Source organism: Musa acuminata, chromosome BXJ3-2 (assembly GCF_036884655.1).
Source record: "Musa acuminata AAA Group cultivar baxijiao chromosome BXJ3-2, Cavendish_Baxijiao_AAA, whole genome shotgun sequence".
Taxonomy (NCBI): Eukaryota; Viridiplantae; Streptophyta; class Magnoliopsida; order Zingiberales; family Musaceae; genus Musa; species Musa acuminata.
This window is the reverse complement of record NC_088350.1, coordinates 1,066,033-1,084,383: the sequence shown is the minus strand read 5'-3', so window position 1 is coordinate 1,084,383 and position 18,351 is coordinate 1,066,033. Positions and strand designations below refer to the sequence as shown.

Sequence of the window (18,351 nt, the reverse complement as noted above, 5' to 3'; positions counted from 1 at the left end):
TTGAGACAATTATAGGTCTTTTTTTTTTCCATGTGTTTGTGCTAGTTTTATATATAGTATACCTCCTAACTTGTTTTTCTCTTTATAATTAAGGAGAATCATCAAATGTGCCCCCCTTTTTTAATATGATATGTGTATTAAATAGAGACTTCTTTTCAGTATTTTCATTGTTTTATAACTTTTTTTTATATTTATTTGAGAGTTGTTATTCATGTGTTCAACCACCCTCCATTTGAACCAAAGGACTAATTGATTTTGTGCTCAAAGAATAATAATATACCAATGTTCCTTTATGAAAAATTATATAGCATAATTTAAATGCCATGATCCGATTCTAGGTAGCTATATCAAATTTATTTTCTTACTTTTTTGTTGTTGATTATGTGAAATATATCACAATTTTAGCTTGTATACATTTAAATATAAGCAAAATTACATATAGCTATTCTATTATTTTTTAAAATTATCTTATTGCAAGGAACTCCCTCTTCCAAAAAATAAAGAAAAATAGTTTTTTTTGTTGTTAATTAGATTAATAATCACACTTTTAAAACTTTCTATTCTTCTTCTAATGTCTTTTCTTAATTTTTTGTTGTTGATTATGTGAAATATATCACCATTTTAGCTTGTATACATTTAAATATAAGCAAAATTATATATAGCAATTCTATTATGTTTTAAAATTATCTTATTATAGGGAACACCCTCCTCCAAAAAAAATGAAAAATGGATTTTTAGGTTGTTAATGAGATTAATAATCACACTTTTAAAACTTTCCACTCTTCATCTAATAATGTCTTTTCTTACTTTTTTGTTGTTGATTATGTGAAATATATCACCATTTTAGTTTGTATACATTTAAATATAAGCAAAATTACATATAGCTATTCTATTATGTTTTAAAATTATCTTATTGCAGGGAACACCCTCTTCCAAAAAAAAAAAACCATTTTTTTTGTTGTTGTTAATTACATTAGTAATCACACTTTTAAAACTTTCTACTCTTCATCAAACGAAAATGAAATTCACTGTCTTGATCAAAAAAAAATTTTCGAAGAAAATAATAAAAACAGTGATATCTTAGAAAACCAATAGATTGAAGAAAAGAAAATAGGTGAAATTCAATAGGTTTAATGTTGATTACAAGTAACATCTATGCATACAGACATCCAAATAGATTCAAATCTAAAAGTTTGATGGTGCTCTTTGCATAGAAAATATATATCGAAATGAAATATATATGGTAACGTATCACAGAGCTAGAATGCAATTCCGATAGATTCTTCTTCAAAAGCGAAGTCTTTCAACTAACATTACAAGGATATGAAGAAGACCGAGGTGTTTAGTATCTATCTAACACTAGTTTCCGAACAGTGCTCTAATCTACTTGCCATGATTGATATATATATATATATCTGCCAAAACCTAACTATTTCAGTCAGAACGATGATGATTATAATAGATGGCTGAGCTTCAAAGTCCGAGCAAGATATAATACACCAAGGTGATGGGTAGAGCAATTAGCATCCCAAAGATAACCCTGCAAGAATTAGGCTGTTTGTGAGAAAAATACAGTGTGAAACTGGCATAAACATTGCATCAATGGTCACACATAAAAGAGGTAGAAGACATCATACGCTGTGCTTAAAATATCAGGATAAACATTGTATTCTTTTGCAAAGACAAATGGAACAATTCCTTGTGGAAGAGCTGCCTGCAAAGTAAAAGAAACATGTGTCATCAACATATGAACAATATGCACATCTACTGTAGTTTTTGGTGTCGATTAACCCCAACCTGCACGATAGCAACATGTAGCAGCACTCCACGCAGGCCTACCGCAATGGAAGCTGCAGCCATGACAGCAGGACCAGTGACGAATCTGACAGCCATAGCAAATGCAGCTACAGAATTGCCACAAGCTATAATTCTCGGCTGTAAGGCCATAAATAAACCTGTAAATTGAAACACAAATTTCTTGATTTATAAACTTCAATTTGTCTCCTGCGGAAACATAAATCTGCAGTTACCCACCGAGACTGAACATAGCCATTCCAAGTCCTGCATCAGAGAGTATTGAGATGGAGCGAGCAATAATAGCAGGCATTTCTATGTCCCACCTTGAGAAAGAGGAGTGAGCATGAGATTTACTTCAAGATCATACGGATTTGCGCATACTGGAGAGTACCTGTAAGAGACAAGAGACCAGATGACACCAAGAAGGCTGGAATAGGTGTTTGGGTTTCTGATCAGCTTCCGCCAGACCATGCTCAGTATAAGTCTGCTCATCACACTTGCAGGAGGCATTGAATTAGGCTTTGGGTTTCCTGCAGCACCAGCTTTGGGGTGAAGCTCGGCGGTAGAGCTGGAACCTAGTTTGGAGAGGCTTGGACCATCACTCTGCGTCGTTTCAATTCCATGGAAGGGTCTGTTCCTGAAGCTGAAGCCATCTCTGGCGTACACATCGTAAGCATCGTGATGGGCCTCTAAGACCAGAAAAGAACCAAGTTATTAGCGAGATTTACGTAGTTGAGATTTCACTGCGAGAACAAGATCGAAGCATGAGAGGTTCCTGAGCGATAAGGGAAACAGTAGTTTGTGTTTTAGAGGACTCGAAGGAAATCTAAGCTTAAAGAAGTGCAACAAAGGGTCCACGAGACCATGGAGTGCAACATGAACAGCACGAAGCAAAATGTAGGAAGCTGAATCCAACCCAGAGAAAGGAAATGATCGAAACCTCTGTGATGGTGATCGGCTGGGTGAGTTGCCCCACCATTCTCGTTAGCGAAATCTGTGTCTCTGAACACATGCATCCCACCTTCCGACACGGGTGACGCGCTCGAACTCCATACAAACATGTGCAGGTCTTTTCCACCCTCGGCCGCACGTGCCTTCTTCGTCGCCATGACCGGCGAGAATATTCCGGTGGCGGGCGGGGCTGGATAGCCGCAAGGCGCTGCGATGCCACTCGCCCTCAGGTCGCTTTCCTCGTCGAACACCATGGTCCCGGAGTTGGAGTGCCTCGGGCTGACGCTGGCAGTTCCGTTGGCATTCCTCACCATGGAATAGAAATCGGCGTGGTTGAAGCTGGAGCCCCGGGGCGTCGGGTTCCTTGATGACTGCAGGGAGTAAATCTCTGCGTTGGACAAGTTGGAGGGGCGCGGCGTTATCGAGATGCCGCCGGAGTTGAGCCCGTGTGACCTCCTGGAGCAGATCTCGGAACGGGAGCTCGTCGACTTACGCACCGTGACGTGGAGCTTTCCGTCGTCGCCGACCTCCGCGTCCGTCTGGAGCGTCTCCTTGCCATCGAGGGAGATGATGTCGGAGTCCACCCGGAACGAGATGATGGAACCGGCGGTGTCCGGGAACTGATCCATGATAAGGAGCCTGGCACCCCTGTACTCGAAGAGGAAGAGCATGAGGGTGTACCATATGATGCACTGGAGCACGACGATCTGCACCATGAGGCTGCCGGAGTCGGGGCCGTACATGCCCTTGAGGAGGGGGATGCCCATGACGAGGGTGTTTGGGAGTGTGGAGAGGGAGAAGAGGGTGATGGTCCACTCGAGACAGCCACGGGAGCAGACCTTGGTCCACACAGTAAGCACGACGAGCACGATGAGCTTCTGCAGCGTATCTGCGGCGATGAAGCGGTAGTTCATGGCATACGGGTTGTTAGTGGAGATGAAATGGAAGGAGAGGAGGGGGACAGCAAAGAGGGCCACGAAGCGGTTGATGCCGGAGCACTGGTCTGGGGTGAAGATGCACCACCACTTCACGGAAGCGTAGGCCAGGATCATGGCCACGTACAGTGGCACCACGGCCACCAGCACGTGGTAAAGGTCAGCGGCGGAGATCATCTCCTTCGCCGCCGCTGTTGCTTCCGCCGAATGGCAACCGGAGGAGCTCTGGTCCCTTTCGGTTCCGGCTGAAATGAGAGGACGGGAAATGGGATGGGTCTTGAAGCAGGGGGAGCTAAAAGAGCCCCTGTTTCGCTTGAAGACGGGAGCAGTCGTACAGGCTGAGATGGAAAGAAGTAGCTTTTTTATCGCAATGGTGTGACAGTGTTCGAGGAGAAATGATGACAAAACAGTGAGAGGTGCAAAATATGGGCGAAGGTAGTGGGAATGGGGAGGAAGATAGCAACAGCAGAAAGCTCTGAGTAAGCAGACGGAAGAGAAGCGAGGGGAGGCGGTACTTGCTGCCGGCAACGGCAACTGTGCGAAATATTTATGATGCCATTTAATAGCAGGCGAGAAAGGAAGGATGTGTTTGGGAGTAGCGTCGAGGGGAAGCAGCGAAGGGACGTTTAGGAGCAGCAGCAGCGCTGCTGTTGTCTACCAGAGAGTTAGCTTTCTGTCGGTCGGGGGCGGACGACGGAGAGATGTCGCAGACAGTGACAGAGGGATAGGTCCGGTGAGGTGAGGAGCGGAAGGCTGGCTAAAGAGCACAAAGCAGACGTACACAGAATCCAATAAAAACCTGACCTCCTTCTTTCTCTCTCTCTCTCTGTCTCTCTGCTTGGCCACGTCAGTGATTATTTTTTTTTCATTTGAAGTTAACAAAAAAAAAAATCACCGAATAAATGAATAAATAATTTTTTATTTTTTATTTTTTTCAAGAGGCAATTTTTTTTCATAATTTTCAATTAATACTTTTTTTTTGTCATATTTCCTAATATATCTGATGAGACAATAATAACTACCGAGTGATTCATATCATCAATTTGAATCGATCTCATAGGGTGTTCCTTAATTATAAGTCTCTTCAAAAGATTATAATTTCATACACATAGAATTAGATAGATTCATAACAAGTACAATGTCATCAGCACCGTACCAATTATCTTGTCAGAAAAAAAATATTTAAAAATATTATGAAAAACAATGATTTTCTTTGGAAATATGAAAAAGGTAGCTATTGGCAAAAGTCCAAAAGTTTTTTTTTCTGAAAATTCACCCTTTATTTAACAGTATTTTTTTTAAATCTATATCTCTTAACCTACCTGTTTGATGATTGAAGACAGCAATTATATATATATATATATATATATATATATATATATTATAAATAATTGATGGGTACCACATTACACATTAAATTATAGTCGATTTCTGGAGAACTGTTGTGATTCATTTTATAAAACCTCAATGGTTATGATATAGATTAAAGTAATTAATTATATATATATATATATGCGCATTTCCACTTGAATTTTAAATTTGACTAGAAAAAGTAAGGAGTTGAGCACTTGATGCTAACTTTACCCACCACATATAACTACGTGATGTTGATTCGGTTTAGGAATGAGAACCTTTGGTCTGAACATAATGACAACAGGCATTAAGAAACATAAAGCTAAAAAAAAAGTTAATTAATAATAAATAACTAAAAAATGCCCATAATTATGTCTACTACCAGTACAACGCCATCCGGAGACATCATAGTTTTTTCTTGTTTTCATCCTCCACTCTTTGAAACCTAAGTTAGAAGCAAATTATTCTACAAAACCTATCTGCTAGAAATAAATTGAGAATTTTTTTTTAATGTTATTTTGACATTTTATTTGGTTTGGAACCACTTTTTTTTTTTTTATATATACATAAAGTAAGGAAATAATTAGTGTTATAAAAAGGTTTAAAAAAAATCAAAATGAACAAGGATCCATTAAATTGAAGATGATATAACTTCTCAACTTGTTCTAGCATTATTTTTCGTTCATTTTGCTTTCTGAAAATCCACTGAATCTTTATTTTTAGAAACTTAAAAAATAGCTTTTTAATAGACATGGATAACAAACTAAAGGATCAGAGTATTAAGTTTGGTAATTTTCTTCTAATAACACTCAGAACAGTTCGGATCGATTAGATGAAATCGGGTTGAAACATGCTTCATATAGCTTAGTCTTTTTTTGCTTTATAATTTTAGATTTAAGTTTTCTATAAAATAATCTTTCTCCTTTTTAAAGATATTTTAGAAAAATAAAATAAAGCACAAAGAAATATGTATAAGGTATCAGTTAACTTGGCTAGTAAAAGCTTTGTCAGATCATCACAAATCTCTAAGATCAAGACTTGTCTTCATCATTTATTTTTTTTAAATTAAATAAAATTAATTTTCCATATGAGTTCAGTTATATAGCAATGTTTAGCATAAATTGTTTGGTGATTCAATCTACCAATGAAGCAGTTTGCATTGATAATACTTACACTAAGTATCAAAATACTATTTTATGTGTGGTTTAATCGAATACTTTATTATTATTATTATTATTACTATTATTATATGACTAATAAATCAAAATGATCGTCCGATCAGACTTTCTCTTCTTTCCTCTTCGATCATTCTCATTGTTCAAACGTGCTCGTGAATTAACAACACAAAGGTGATCTTTCAACGCGTACAAGAGACCATACATAGTGTTCTACAACGGTAGTTATTCTATCAGAGATTGGGTTTGTGTTGCAACAAATAAATTAACGCTTAAAAAAATTAAAAAAAAAGTTGAGATGTGTTGTTTGCACGCCATATTTGTTCGCTTGAGGTGACTAATTTGGGGAGGACCATTAGCAAATATATTCCAAATGACTAATTATCAAGAATATCAAAACTTGGTTGTCTGCTCAGTTTGATATTCTCGAAGAATATCGATAATTATCCTTTGTTTCTAAAGCAAATGTTGTTAAATTTGTTTTTCAGCGTTTCTTATTTATGATTTCCAAATTTACATTAAGTTATAAATCACTTTTAGTTTTGCAAGGGTCATTAGACTTCTTGTCCCTTCTTTAATCATCTTCAATATATTTAAGGTGGAGATCCTAATATGTAGTAAATTAATTTGACTAATAAAAGATCAAACGAAAATTAAATGTATCTTATAAATTTCTTATTATGCAGTTAAATGTTGTTGGTTCTGATGCTAACCATCAAACAATTTTGTTGTATTGATGTTACCGATCTATAGGTTTAAGCATTTGGGATTACTACTTGAGGTCTACAAAGTCAATAGATATCTCATTAAATTTCATCTTGACAAATGCATTACACATTTGATTCTCACCACACCGGAGTTTGTGTTCGACATAATAATGAGTAATAAATAGGAAATGATTACTCGTAGATAAACTAAGAAAAACTCAAGTAATTACTGGATTGAGTCTGAATTGTGTGTGCAACTCGAGAGTTGAGGTAGGAGGAGATGTTTTTTTTGTTTCTCCAACTTAGTTCTTCATATCATGTTGAGTACCCAAGGGAAATTGGACAACGCTTAGACAAAAGCTGAGATGGACTTGCAGCCATGTCTCTGGCACCAGAGTCATAAGCATGCAGGCCGTCCTCTCCTCCTCCTTGCGTTACGTGCATTGCTGACCGACTTTGTCACATGAGAGGATACAAAACCTGAGAAAGAGAAAGAGAGAGAGAGTAGGAGAATCTCCATAATAATCCATCATGTACGCATGCCATGCAGTACTCCCATCGCCCTTTTCATTATTATACTTCTCCACTCTCCTCCTTCAGCTTTCTTCTTTGGCTTTTGTTGCTTTGGCCGGAAGGGTTGCTGAGAGAAAGGAAAGCAGCGGTCATGAGACAGCATGATTGGATGCAAGAGATAAAGGTGCTTTTACAGCACATATATGAGGGGATTAGTGTATTCACGTGAGGGATGATCCAAATGGCCGTCTTTCTAACACGCTACCATGGGACTTGTCAGGGATTTCATGCAACCCCCATTGACCACAGGCCCATTTTAGGTGCGGGACCCTCGGCCGTCGACCAATTAGATAAGATGGAACATTACGCTATGCATTTGTTGCGTGGAAGAAAGACAAAAGAAAAAACATCTTTTTTTTCATACCAAGAAATGAAGAAAAGTAGAAAAAAAATTTAAAAAACTGACTTGAGATGATTCAGACAATTTTTTTTTTTGAAAACTATTTAAAACATCTTAGTTATTTATTTTTTTAATAAATCAATCCGTAGGATAATATTTTTACATTATGTTATAATATTTTTTTTTAAAAAAATATACTATGTTATTTGTATATTTATTATGTCATAATAATAAGTTCTAAGCTTATAAATCAATAGATCCTTCCACATTCTTACCATGAAAAGGAAAGAGAAAAATCACATTATTCTCTAAACCATGTAAAAAAATAAAAACTCCCAATTACTAATAGACTGTCATGAGATAGATATTCCACTGAAATGGTAAACATGTCCTTAAAAAAATAACATTTTTTTACTAAATTATTTTATTATTTGAAGAATTTTAGAATAAATGCTCTTTGAATTTTTCAATGTAGCAGCACGAAACAAACATACAATCAATGCTTTTCTACTTTGATGATATCTACACTGATTGTTAATGGTGTGAGATCCGAGAGTACATCGGAGAGAGGAGTCATCTTCAACCTTAGTAAAAGCTTTTAATTCTCTGATTCTTCCTCCGACTCTGACATGAGACGAAATGATCTCTACCCCTATAGTTTTATTCCTTGGAGATGGACCTCAAAAGACTCACATCAATGAAAGGATTAAATATGATATCATCAATAACATGATTAAGCCCTTTTACTCCTACGAAAATAGCCTTTGCTAAACATTCCGATGAGGCTTCATCGTAGCATGCAAAGCCTATAGTGAGGTATTGACATTAGTAAGTTTTATAGTTTAAGGAAAGTGGTGGTCCATTCCAAACCTATTGTTTCACCATTAGGCATACATATAGACGACTTTGTAAAGTGGCCTACCGCCGAAAATTCTCCATCATTCCCATATTCTTCGCTCTATAAACTTTAGAAGCATCTTTGGTTGACTAAATTAATCTTAGTTTAGCAGAAGTTGAGAAAAAGTAAAAGCAGAAAGAAAGCGTCTTTTTTTTTTTTTTTCTTTTTCTTTTTTCCCTTTCGCGATTACACATTATTTGTTGGGAACTCGATATAAAAAAGGAAAATATCATAATTAAGATCATTTCTTTTTTATTTACATTCATGCACAAATGAATAATGAATAAATCACTTTTAAATCAACTTAAACTTTAAGTCTGATTCTCTCTTTTACGCTCTGCCCTATGTTTCTAAATCCACCAAAGAAAATCTATTTTCATGGAAACCTTGAGATAAATAAGATATTTATAGAAATGCAAATTTTAATTTGATGGACCCTATAATCCAAAATGTTTAAGCCTAACTTAATAAATAATAATAATAATAATAATAATAATAATAATAATAATAATAATAATAATAATAATAATAATAATAATAATAATAATAATAATAATAATAGGTTTATTCATTCATTCATTCATTCATATAAACCAACTCAAATCTTCACCTTATTCCTTGCAGGATTAAATTGAAATACCATTCTATAAATCAACCATTAAGTAAATCAGTGCATAAATATCAACTAATCAAATGAACATTGCAAGATTAGCAGATATTTTTACAAAAAAAATAGGGGTATAGGAATTAAATTCCTTTTGAAAACTAATGACCTTATTTAAAATTACTTGCCATGAAAAATAAAAGATCCATTATATATAGAATTAGTACAACTGAAAACTGAATATTCAAATAATGAGGATGAACTGTATGCCATATATTTAATGTCATTAATATAACAATTAACCTTTAGGTTTTTTTTTTTTTTTTTATCATTTATCCTTTTACATATTTTGTAAGTGCTAATTTATCTTATCCCTAAACGAACTCATTTTATTATTTTCCTTCGTAGCAATATAATATAGAATTAGAAGCAAGTTATATACTTCAGGAAAATGAATTTGCACATAGAGATATTGATAATGTTGACTTCTAAACGATTGTCGAAGGGGAGGTAACTTACATTCTCTCCTTGCTCTTATTTGATTAATATACAAGTCAAATAATTGTTTCAAATATGAAACAAGTTTTTTGGTTGATTACTTGGAAAAATAAAATGTCCAAACCATTTATATTCATGAAACTCTTAGTGAGTTATGAGTATGCAGTGTTTGGATCTTAGACACAAAGATAGATATTGTTTGAAGGTAAATTATACTAGTAGGCCTTAATCTTGACCGCAAATTTTAGCTTAGCGATTGACATTTCAATCATGTTCTATTACTAGTAGGACTTTACTTTACTGACTTGACAGAAATATAGCCAGAGAAAAATATTTAGCTTGCCAAGTATGGTATAAAAAAGTTTAATTTGGAATATATTTAGGATTGTACTGAAATTGCTAGGTTGAATTATTAGGGTTGGCATATGAAGTCCTACTTATAGCTTTCCATCAAGGTTTATAGAAGAAAATTATTGTGAGAACCTGATTATTAATTACTAATTATATTTTTAACTAATTTAAAAGTAAAAAAAGAAAATTACAATTTAAGGATCGATCCACTTTGCCCAACCAAAGGACTGCATGTTTTTGACACTATGGGAGTGGACTAAGTTATTTATCCTTTTTATTTATATAACTCGATTATATCTATTATTTTCCGATGATTGTTTTAATTAATAAGTTCTTAAATAGGGGAAGCAAAAGTTCTAATTATCATAGATCTTGAAAGGTTCCTAATTGAACATACATAGTTGAAATGGTTAAGGGCATTAGGAGTTTTGAGTTATCATTTATCACTTTAATTAAAAGGAGAATTATGCAATACATTTCAGCCATAATATGGATCCAAATGTTGGATATATAGTTAGAAAAGACATGAAAATATTACTGATGTTGAGATGAATGCTTAGATTCATCTATAACTAGGTGGTGTCTTCAATGGAGATGAAACCAAAAAGATATTAACTAGTAAGAAGGAAATCACAAATTCCCCCAACTAGATAATTAGTGTCAATTAAGATCAATGGTGTTAAGAGAGGTAGAGAAATTTAAACCTTTAGGAATATTATGGTCGAAACATTATAATATGATCAATGTAAACAAAACAAATTGCACTATTCTACTGCCTAACAGAAGGGACCAAATAGAATGTGTATTTATGTAGCAATAGATGGCCACACCATCCACTAAGTTAAATTTTCAAATGAAGAAGTAAACCTATCAAATCCTATAAAAAAAAAAAATTATTTTTTCTCAAGAAGATAGAAAACATACAACAAATATTGTGGAAACCCCTATTTGATATATGGTTTTAAATTCTAATATTATTCCAAAATTTTCAAGTAGAAATTTACGTTCCATAAATATTCAAATTTTTCATTGATATGAATAATATAGATTCTAGGAATTCTAAAAGTTTTACGAAGTGAGGATTTCTTGGAAGTGTTTGTTAAGACATTAAGATATAAAGATGAACCCTAGCAAAACACTAATAAAGAGTTCAAGCCCATATTTTTTAAAAAATAAAATAAATATTTATTATAGTAAAATGGTATAAACAATACTCACATGTTTTTTTTTTAAAGTAAATATCGAAGATGAGATTAGAGTCTAGAATTTTACGATATATTATCAAAGTTTCTATAAGCTATGTTAGCTAACACCTTCAAACATTCACATATTGATTTGAATTGGAGAACTATCATAAGTGTAACAATGGATATCTCAACAAAGACAATTTCAAGCCTAATTACACAATGCTTTCTCAATACTAAGGGAAATAGTAAAAATTTATGATACTAAAATTATAAGAAAATAATGAGAAATTAAAAAGGAAATATAAAATCTAGACCCCATAAGCAATATGGATTCCTTTCTTATGATCGACTCATCCATGCTCTTCGATAAGAAACTTGAAACTTACCACCTTTTTATTGCTAAGAACATGCAGAATAGCTTATTAAAGATTTTGATGAGTTCATCCTCGCATGCAAAAGCCTAATAGGAGGCGTTGAATTTAGCCTGTATAGTTTAAGGGAATTAGCAGTCCAACCAAAACCCTATTTATCCACCACCATCCTATATTGATAGGGTAGGAAAGTGTAGTGCTATTGTATGTACCTAAAGTGGCCTACTGCCAAAATTCTCCATCATTCAATATTCTTCCTTGTTGCTTCATATACTTTGGAAGCATCTCCAATTGACTAGATTGATCCTAGTTCGGCAAAGCTCTTCTTATTTCCTTTTCTAATCAGTGTTGGTATAATTAGATGATTTAGATAGATTTATCTTTTCTAAATAATGATAAGATATACAATTTTATAATTATTTTAGGAGTTTGAGATGGATGAGATTCTCATTTTGATTTATCTTATAAATATAGTTGGTTTTTCAAGATTCTTCTTGTAAACCTGAGATTAATACAATAGATTCATGGGTTTCCTTCTTTTTTTTTTTCTTTCTTTTTCTCAGTTAATAATAGCATCAGAAAATTTAAACTATACAACTTTTTTCTATAACTTTTATTTCACTATGGTAATTATCGATAATTTTTTAATAATAATTATAATTAATTTTTTGAATGATCATTATGTTATGATTGATAAGTATTTTATAAGTCCTAATCAGATTCAACTATTTGGGAAGAGTTCTAATTAAATTCAAACTCCTTAGTGGATTATGATTAGGATTTATATTAGAGATTCTAAGACTCCTTACAGAATTAGGATTTACTTCTACAGATACATATCGAGTCTCAAGAATTTGGTGAGAGGAAGTGGCAAAATAATTTAGGTGCTTTTTATGGTTTATCCTGTTGGATCTAAAGAGAGTTGAGAGAAGAGTTATTTTGGTTTATATGAGAAAGTATATAAAGAATTATGCTTGAGTGAGGTAGTTCAAGAGTTATATAATTAATCTCATAAAAAAATAATTTTCTTTGTAGACGGTGTTACATAACAACGTTACATCTTACGTCCACTTTCTAATATATTCTTTATTTATTTATCTCTAGGTATTCTTTTAGCTTTTTGTTCTCCTCTCCTTACTCAATAAAGTGGTATCGATTACCAAAATGTTTAGTGATCAAAGATTTAATAAGGATGACATTGATTGTTTTTACTAGTTTTATCATGGAGAAACTTGATGGAAGAAATAATTTCATCCTATGGCAGGGAAGAGTAAAAGATCTAATTGTTTAGAAAGGCTTAGTAAGAACATTGCAGGGGTAAGCAAGTAAAATAGAAAAAGACAGATACGAAGATTAACAGAAGCTTAAGGTAAAACATATAAGTACTATTCGTTTTTGCATCGCTGATAATATTATCAAAAATATTATTAATGGTGACTCTACTATAGTTATTTGGGATAAGTTAGAATAGCTTTATATGGTTAAAAGTTGAACTAACAAATTATATCTAAAATAAAATTTTTAGATGAAAAAAAGGCAAAGATTTGATAGAATAACTAAAAACAAGTTGATATTAAGATTAATGAAGAAAATAAGGTACTATTGCTTTTTTACATCACTCATCGATTCTTAATATAACTTTGTGGAGATGATACTACATGGGATAAATACGTAACTATGGAATAAGTTAAAAAAACTTTAGTATTGCTTACTATAAGGAAAAAGGATAAATATGAAAATGCAGATGGTGAGACATTAGCTGCTCAAGATAAAAGTCAATGAGGAGAATTTTTTGACAAGGGTAGATCTTACTATGGCAAGTCAAAATTAAGAGTCAAGATTTGTAATGATATTTTATTCTATAAATGCAAAGAGAGTATATGCATATCAAACAAAATTATTCCAGAAAAAAGAAACATGAAGAAGAGATAGTGAGTGCTCTCTTATGATAAATGATTATGAAAATATTCTCATAAATTTTAAAGTACCGATGCATCTTTTCAAAAAGTTAATTTTTAGATTTTGCTTATGTTACTCATATTTACACTTAAAAATATTATTTTAATTCATTGACCGATAAGTTAACTAATAAGTTGAGTTTGAGTAATGATTCGATAGTAGATGCCGTAAGTGTCGATAAAGTGAAGATCAAAATATTTTATGGAGTGATGCATATTTATGACTTATGTTCCAAAGGTATAGAAGAATATAAGACTAAAGGTGGAGTTCTAAAAGTTACTTGAGATTGCATAGTCTTAATGAAAGAAAGATTATATCAACAGTTATATCATCTAGAAGTATAATAAAAATCTCAAAGAGCTAAATATAAATATCATGTGCAGCGGATATAGATATCGGGAGCTAGAAAATGAAATGTGATGTTCATAGTTTCTAGGATATATACAATTATGAAAAAAAATCCTATTAGTGGTAAGACAATGGGATGATGATATCTATGGAATCAAGTAGTGGATTAGTAGATTTATTGGAATTAGGTATTGGAATATGAACTAATTTGATTTGTGTAGTCGTGATGAATTTTTCAAGCCAATAGTTCTATTTTTATAGAAGACAAAGTGAAAATATTCTCACCATAGTAGATATTGTTAGCATTTATAAGTATTTTAGAACTCCTAACTAGGTTCTAATTACTTGGGAAGAGTCATAATTGAATTCAAACTCCTTAGTGGATCAAGATTCAAGTAGGAAAAGTCCATAGAGAATTAGGATTTATTCCAATAAATACATCAAAATATAAAGATTTTAACAATAGGAAGGAGTAAAAAATTTTGGAGGCTTTTAAGAGTTTATATCTAATGGATCTAGAGAGAGTTGAGAGAAAGCTTCTTTGGGTTTATATGAGATGGTATCCAAGGGATGATGCTTGAGTTGGGATGACTATAATTAATATTATATAGTGACAATTTTAATTTTCTTTGTGGACGTAGGTAAGAAATTGTTGAACCATGTTACATCTTACATCAACTTTTTAATATATTTATATTTATTAATTTTTAAATATTTATTTGATTTTCATTTATCATCTCCCTCCCAACATATTATAATTATGCTATAATGACCGGAAGGAATATATTGACAAATCATACAATTTGAAGTAAGATTGGAGTAACAAAAATTGAACAATGGTAACATTGGATGAACACACTATAATCATGATGTTAAACCGATGCACAAAGGTAAGATTGGAAGAAAGAAAATCGAAATATCTCAAGGTAAAAATTAGCTTAATTTATCAAAACTTTGGAAGCATCTACTGTTGACTAGATTGATCCTAGTTTGGCAAAAGACATTGCATTGAGCAGAATCAATACTTTGGCATCCAACAAATGGAGTATTTTTGTATAAGTTGATGATAATAAATTGTAGTTTTATCTGCGAAAGAAATAAATAGTTGTGATCTCAAATGGAAGTAAGTAAATGCCATGTTAAGCCAAAATATGGATCAATTGTGATCGTTCACGGTGATTTCACACTTGCCGAAATCAGTTTATTGTCAACGCCATCCAAAATATATATTTCTTTTCCTATTTTTCTGAATCAAGAAGTCAATGCCATGCAATTTTAATTAGTTTCATAATTCAAACCAAATTCATTCAACTGTCTTAGTAAATGCTTCATCTCGTTCTCGTGAATGTGATCCATCTACTTCAACTATCTCAAGCACATGAACATCGAAATTTGACATAATGGAAGCTTCATCGTATCATCAAAACATCTTTAAGTGTACGTAGTTTCTATGTTCTATTGAGATCATCAGTTTTAGAGCTTTTACAATCTCAGTTGCTCACTTTCTTTTGAAGAAATTACTGTTGATGTTGAATTAGATAGGAAGTAGAGATAAAACTATTGCAAAGGGAAGAGTATGACAAGATAAAATATTTTATATTTTTCTCAAAATTTTCTATAATTTTAAAAATTTTATATATTTTATGACCCATGTTTATATAGTCCGCATAGTTACATAATATTAATTATATTTAAAATGAATTATTTTTTACTTTTTTTTAAAATATTAATAGTCAATTTGGTTTGTACTTTTTATGCGATAAACCTTTATCTTTATATAATGAATCTCTTTATGATATCTTAACAAGTTTAATTCCAACGATTATATCACTTACATGCTTTTACAAAAAATTGACAAATTTAAACAATAACATAATTTGTGCTTGATTTTTACCAATGCAACCGTTTAAGTAAATGAAAATAAGTATCATAGAAATTGATAATATTGTATCTCATATTTTGATAATGAAATCAATTGATAAGTTTATGAACTAATAAGTATTTGAGAAAAATGATGTATGACAAACTTCAATTATGGAGAGGCGTATCGATTGAAGTAGGAGAATCAAACATTAGGCCAGAGTTTATCTTGTCAGAGATCGGGCATCAAGCCAAAAGGATCGGATATTTCACTAAGAAAATCGAATGTTGCGGGAGGTCAACATGCTGGTGGATTAAGCAATACTCTGAAGGAAAAGACGACATGCTGGAATTTCAGACAAAATACTAGATAAACTAATGACATACCGGGTAACATAGGCTTCATGATTATAATTGTTGTGTTTTGTTCGAAGTAGTTTAGAGATTAATTAAGTTGGTTTTTGGGTGTAACCATGCCAACTTGATTAGGAGTCCATTGGGCCTGAATCAGGGTTGAATTGAGCCTATTGGAAAGCCAATTCAGTGACCTGAGATTAGGCCAAACGATGGCACCGCTAGGCTAGGTGGTGATACCACTTATAAGTTGGAAAGTACAAAATATACTTTTCCAAAAAACCTAATGGTGGTACTATTATGGTCAGTAGTAGTACCGCCCAATGTCAAGCGATAGTACCGCTTAGGTTAGCGATGGTACTACTAGAACATAGTCTCCTAGGTCGTGTTAGGTGGTGGTATCGCTCTGGCAAGCGATGGTCACACCAGTGCTTAGGTTGTTAGGCGATAGAACCACCTAGTGCAGGCGATGGTACCATAAGTACCCCGAAAACTTAGGGATTTAAATTTTTGGCTAAATTTCTGAAGCTATTTGGGGCTTATAAATATCTTTTCATACTTGCTTGATAAATATGAAAAGCTTATGATTTTAAAATATTATAAACTCTTGAAAAGTGTTGAATCTCTTCCTCCTTGAGTATAGAAGTTATTCTAAGGGAGGTGAGAGGTCTTTTGTAAAAGAGGGGTGTAAGGGTTCTCTTTTGTGAAAAGAAAAAAGAGTTGAAACAAGGGTAGTTGATCTTTGTCCATTGAAAGAAAGATCGGTAGTGAAAGTCGATAGCTTTGAAGAAAGAGGAATTGGGAGTGGACGTAGGTCGAGAAAACCGAACCATTATAAATCGATTTGTATTTCTTCTTTCACCTTGATTTACTATTACATACTGATTTACTTACTAAGTAATCCTTACTCGCACTTTTTGTTAATCATATTTTCGATACAGATTCATTGATTGAACTTTCAAATCAAAATTTTTTAAAAGCACTAATTCACAAACCCCACCCCTCCCCAATAGTGTCTTTATGATCCTAACAATTAGTATCAGAGTATATTCTCTTAGTTGGTTTAACACCCAAGAGAGAATAAATGACTTTTTTTATCAATCAAGAGGGGTTACTCTATCACTTATTCTCCTATGTTTAGTGGGACAAACTATACTTATTGGAAGATATGAATATGAATTTTCTTAATTTATATAGATTTTGATTTGTGGAATATCCTTGAATGTGGTTTTGAAAAATTATTTAAACTAATAAATGAATGAAATGATCTTGATAAGAAAATATTTTTTTAAATGCTAAAGCTATGAATACTTTATTTTGTGCTTTAGATAAAAATAAGTTTAATTGTATTTCTATATATGAAACTGCACATGATATTTGTTACACACTTGAAGTTACTCATAAAGGCACATGTAAAGTAAAATAATCTAAGATTAATCTTTTGGTACATAGTTATGAATTATTTAGAATGAAGCCAAGTGAAACGATTGGTGATATGTATACCAATTTTACGGATGTTGTCAATGGTTTGAAAGCTCTTTGTAAATATTATACTAATCTTGAATTGGTTAACAAAATTTTAAGAGCTCTTCTAAAAAGTTAGGATCCAAAGGTAATTATAATTTAAGAAGCAAATGACTTAAACAACTTTCTTTTTTAAGAACTCATATGATCATTAATGACCTATGAAATGATTTGTAAGACACATAATGAACATGAGGACAACCTTCCAAAGAACAAGACGGATATTGCACTTAGAACCAAAGAAAACCACTTGAGTGAAAGCTCAAGTGATGATGATAACTTAGCACTCTTCACAAGAAAATTTAAAAAGTTCATAAAAAGAAACAAAGCAAATCTTGTAAAACAAGTCTCTAAGAATAAAAATGAACTAAAAAAGGACATAATTATTTGATATGAATGTAAAAGGCTAGGGTATTTTAAAAATAAGTGTCTATAATTGAAGAAAAAACTACTAGCACAAAAGAGAATAAAATACTTAAGATAACTTGGGATAAATTAAATGCATCAGAAGTTGAAGAGCAAACAAATGAAAATTAAGTGATAAACTACGCATGGATGGCTTTCAG

At 32.7% G+C, this 18,351-nt stretch overlaps 1 protein-coding gene across 5 annotated transcripts; it reads right to left on the bottom strand.

The window, feature by feature from the left end:
* Window positions 1–1,256: 1,256 nt before the first annotated feature.
* LOC103968733 (probable auxin efflux carrier component 1b) lies at window positions 1,257–4,425 on the bottom strand. 5 transcript variants are annotated; one of them, XM_018821340.2, is made up of 6 exons: window positions 2,738–4,423; window positions 2,189–2,486; window positions 2,035–2,120; window positions 1,798–1,935; window positions 1,638–1,714; window positions 1,257–1,540 (listed from the first exon to the last, which is right to left on the bottom strand). In XM_018821340.2, the coding sequence occupies exons 1-5, from the start codon at window positions 3,858–3,860 to the stop codon at window positions 1,653–1,655; spliced, it is 1,707 nt and encodes a 568-aa protein (XP_018676885.2). In that variant the 5' UTR covers window positions 3,861–4,423; the 3' UTR covers window positions 1,257–1,540; window positions 1,638–1,652. The 5 variants fall into 5 exon arrangements, with proteins under 5 accessions (XP_018676885.2, XP_009380316.2, XP_018676892.2 ...); XM_009382041.3 differs by having other exon boundaries at window positions 1,798–1,955; window positions 2,738–4,421; XM_018821347.2 differs by lacking the exon at window positions 2,035–2,120 and having other exon boundaries at window positions 1,798–1,955; window positions 2,738–4,425.
* Between the last annotated feature and the right edge of the window lie 13,926 nt (window positions 4,426–18,351).

What these genes read in the sequence shown, in the direction of transcription:
- LOC103968733 (XM_009382041.3), bottom strand. Translation starts at nt 3,860, where the DNA reads ATGATCTCCGCCGCTGACCTTTACCACGTGCTGGTGGCCGTGGTGCCA. An exon ending in AGCCGATCACCATCACAGAG is followed by an intron (nt 2,487 to 2,737) that starts GTTTCGATCATT and finishes TTCTGGTCTTAG; the next exon opens with AGGCCCATCACGATGCTTAC. An exon ending in TACATGTTGCTATCGTGCAG is followed by an intron (nt 1,715 to 1,797) that starts GTTGGGGTTAAT and finishes TTTACTTTGCAG; the next exon opens with GCAGCTCTTCCACAAGGAAT.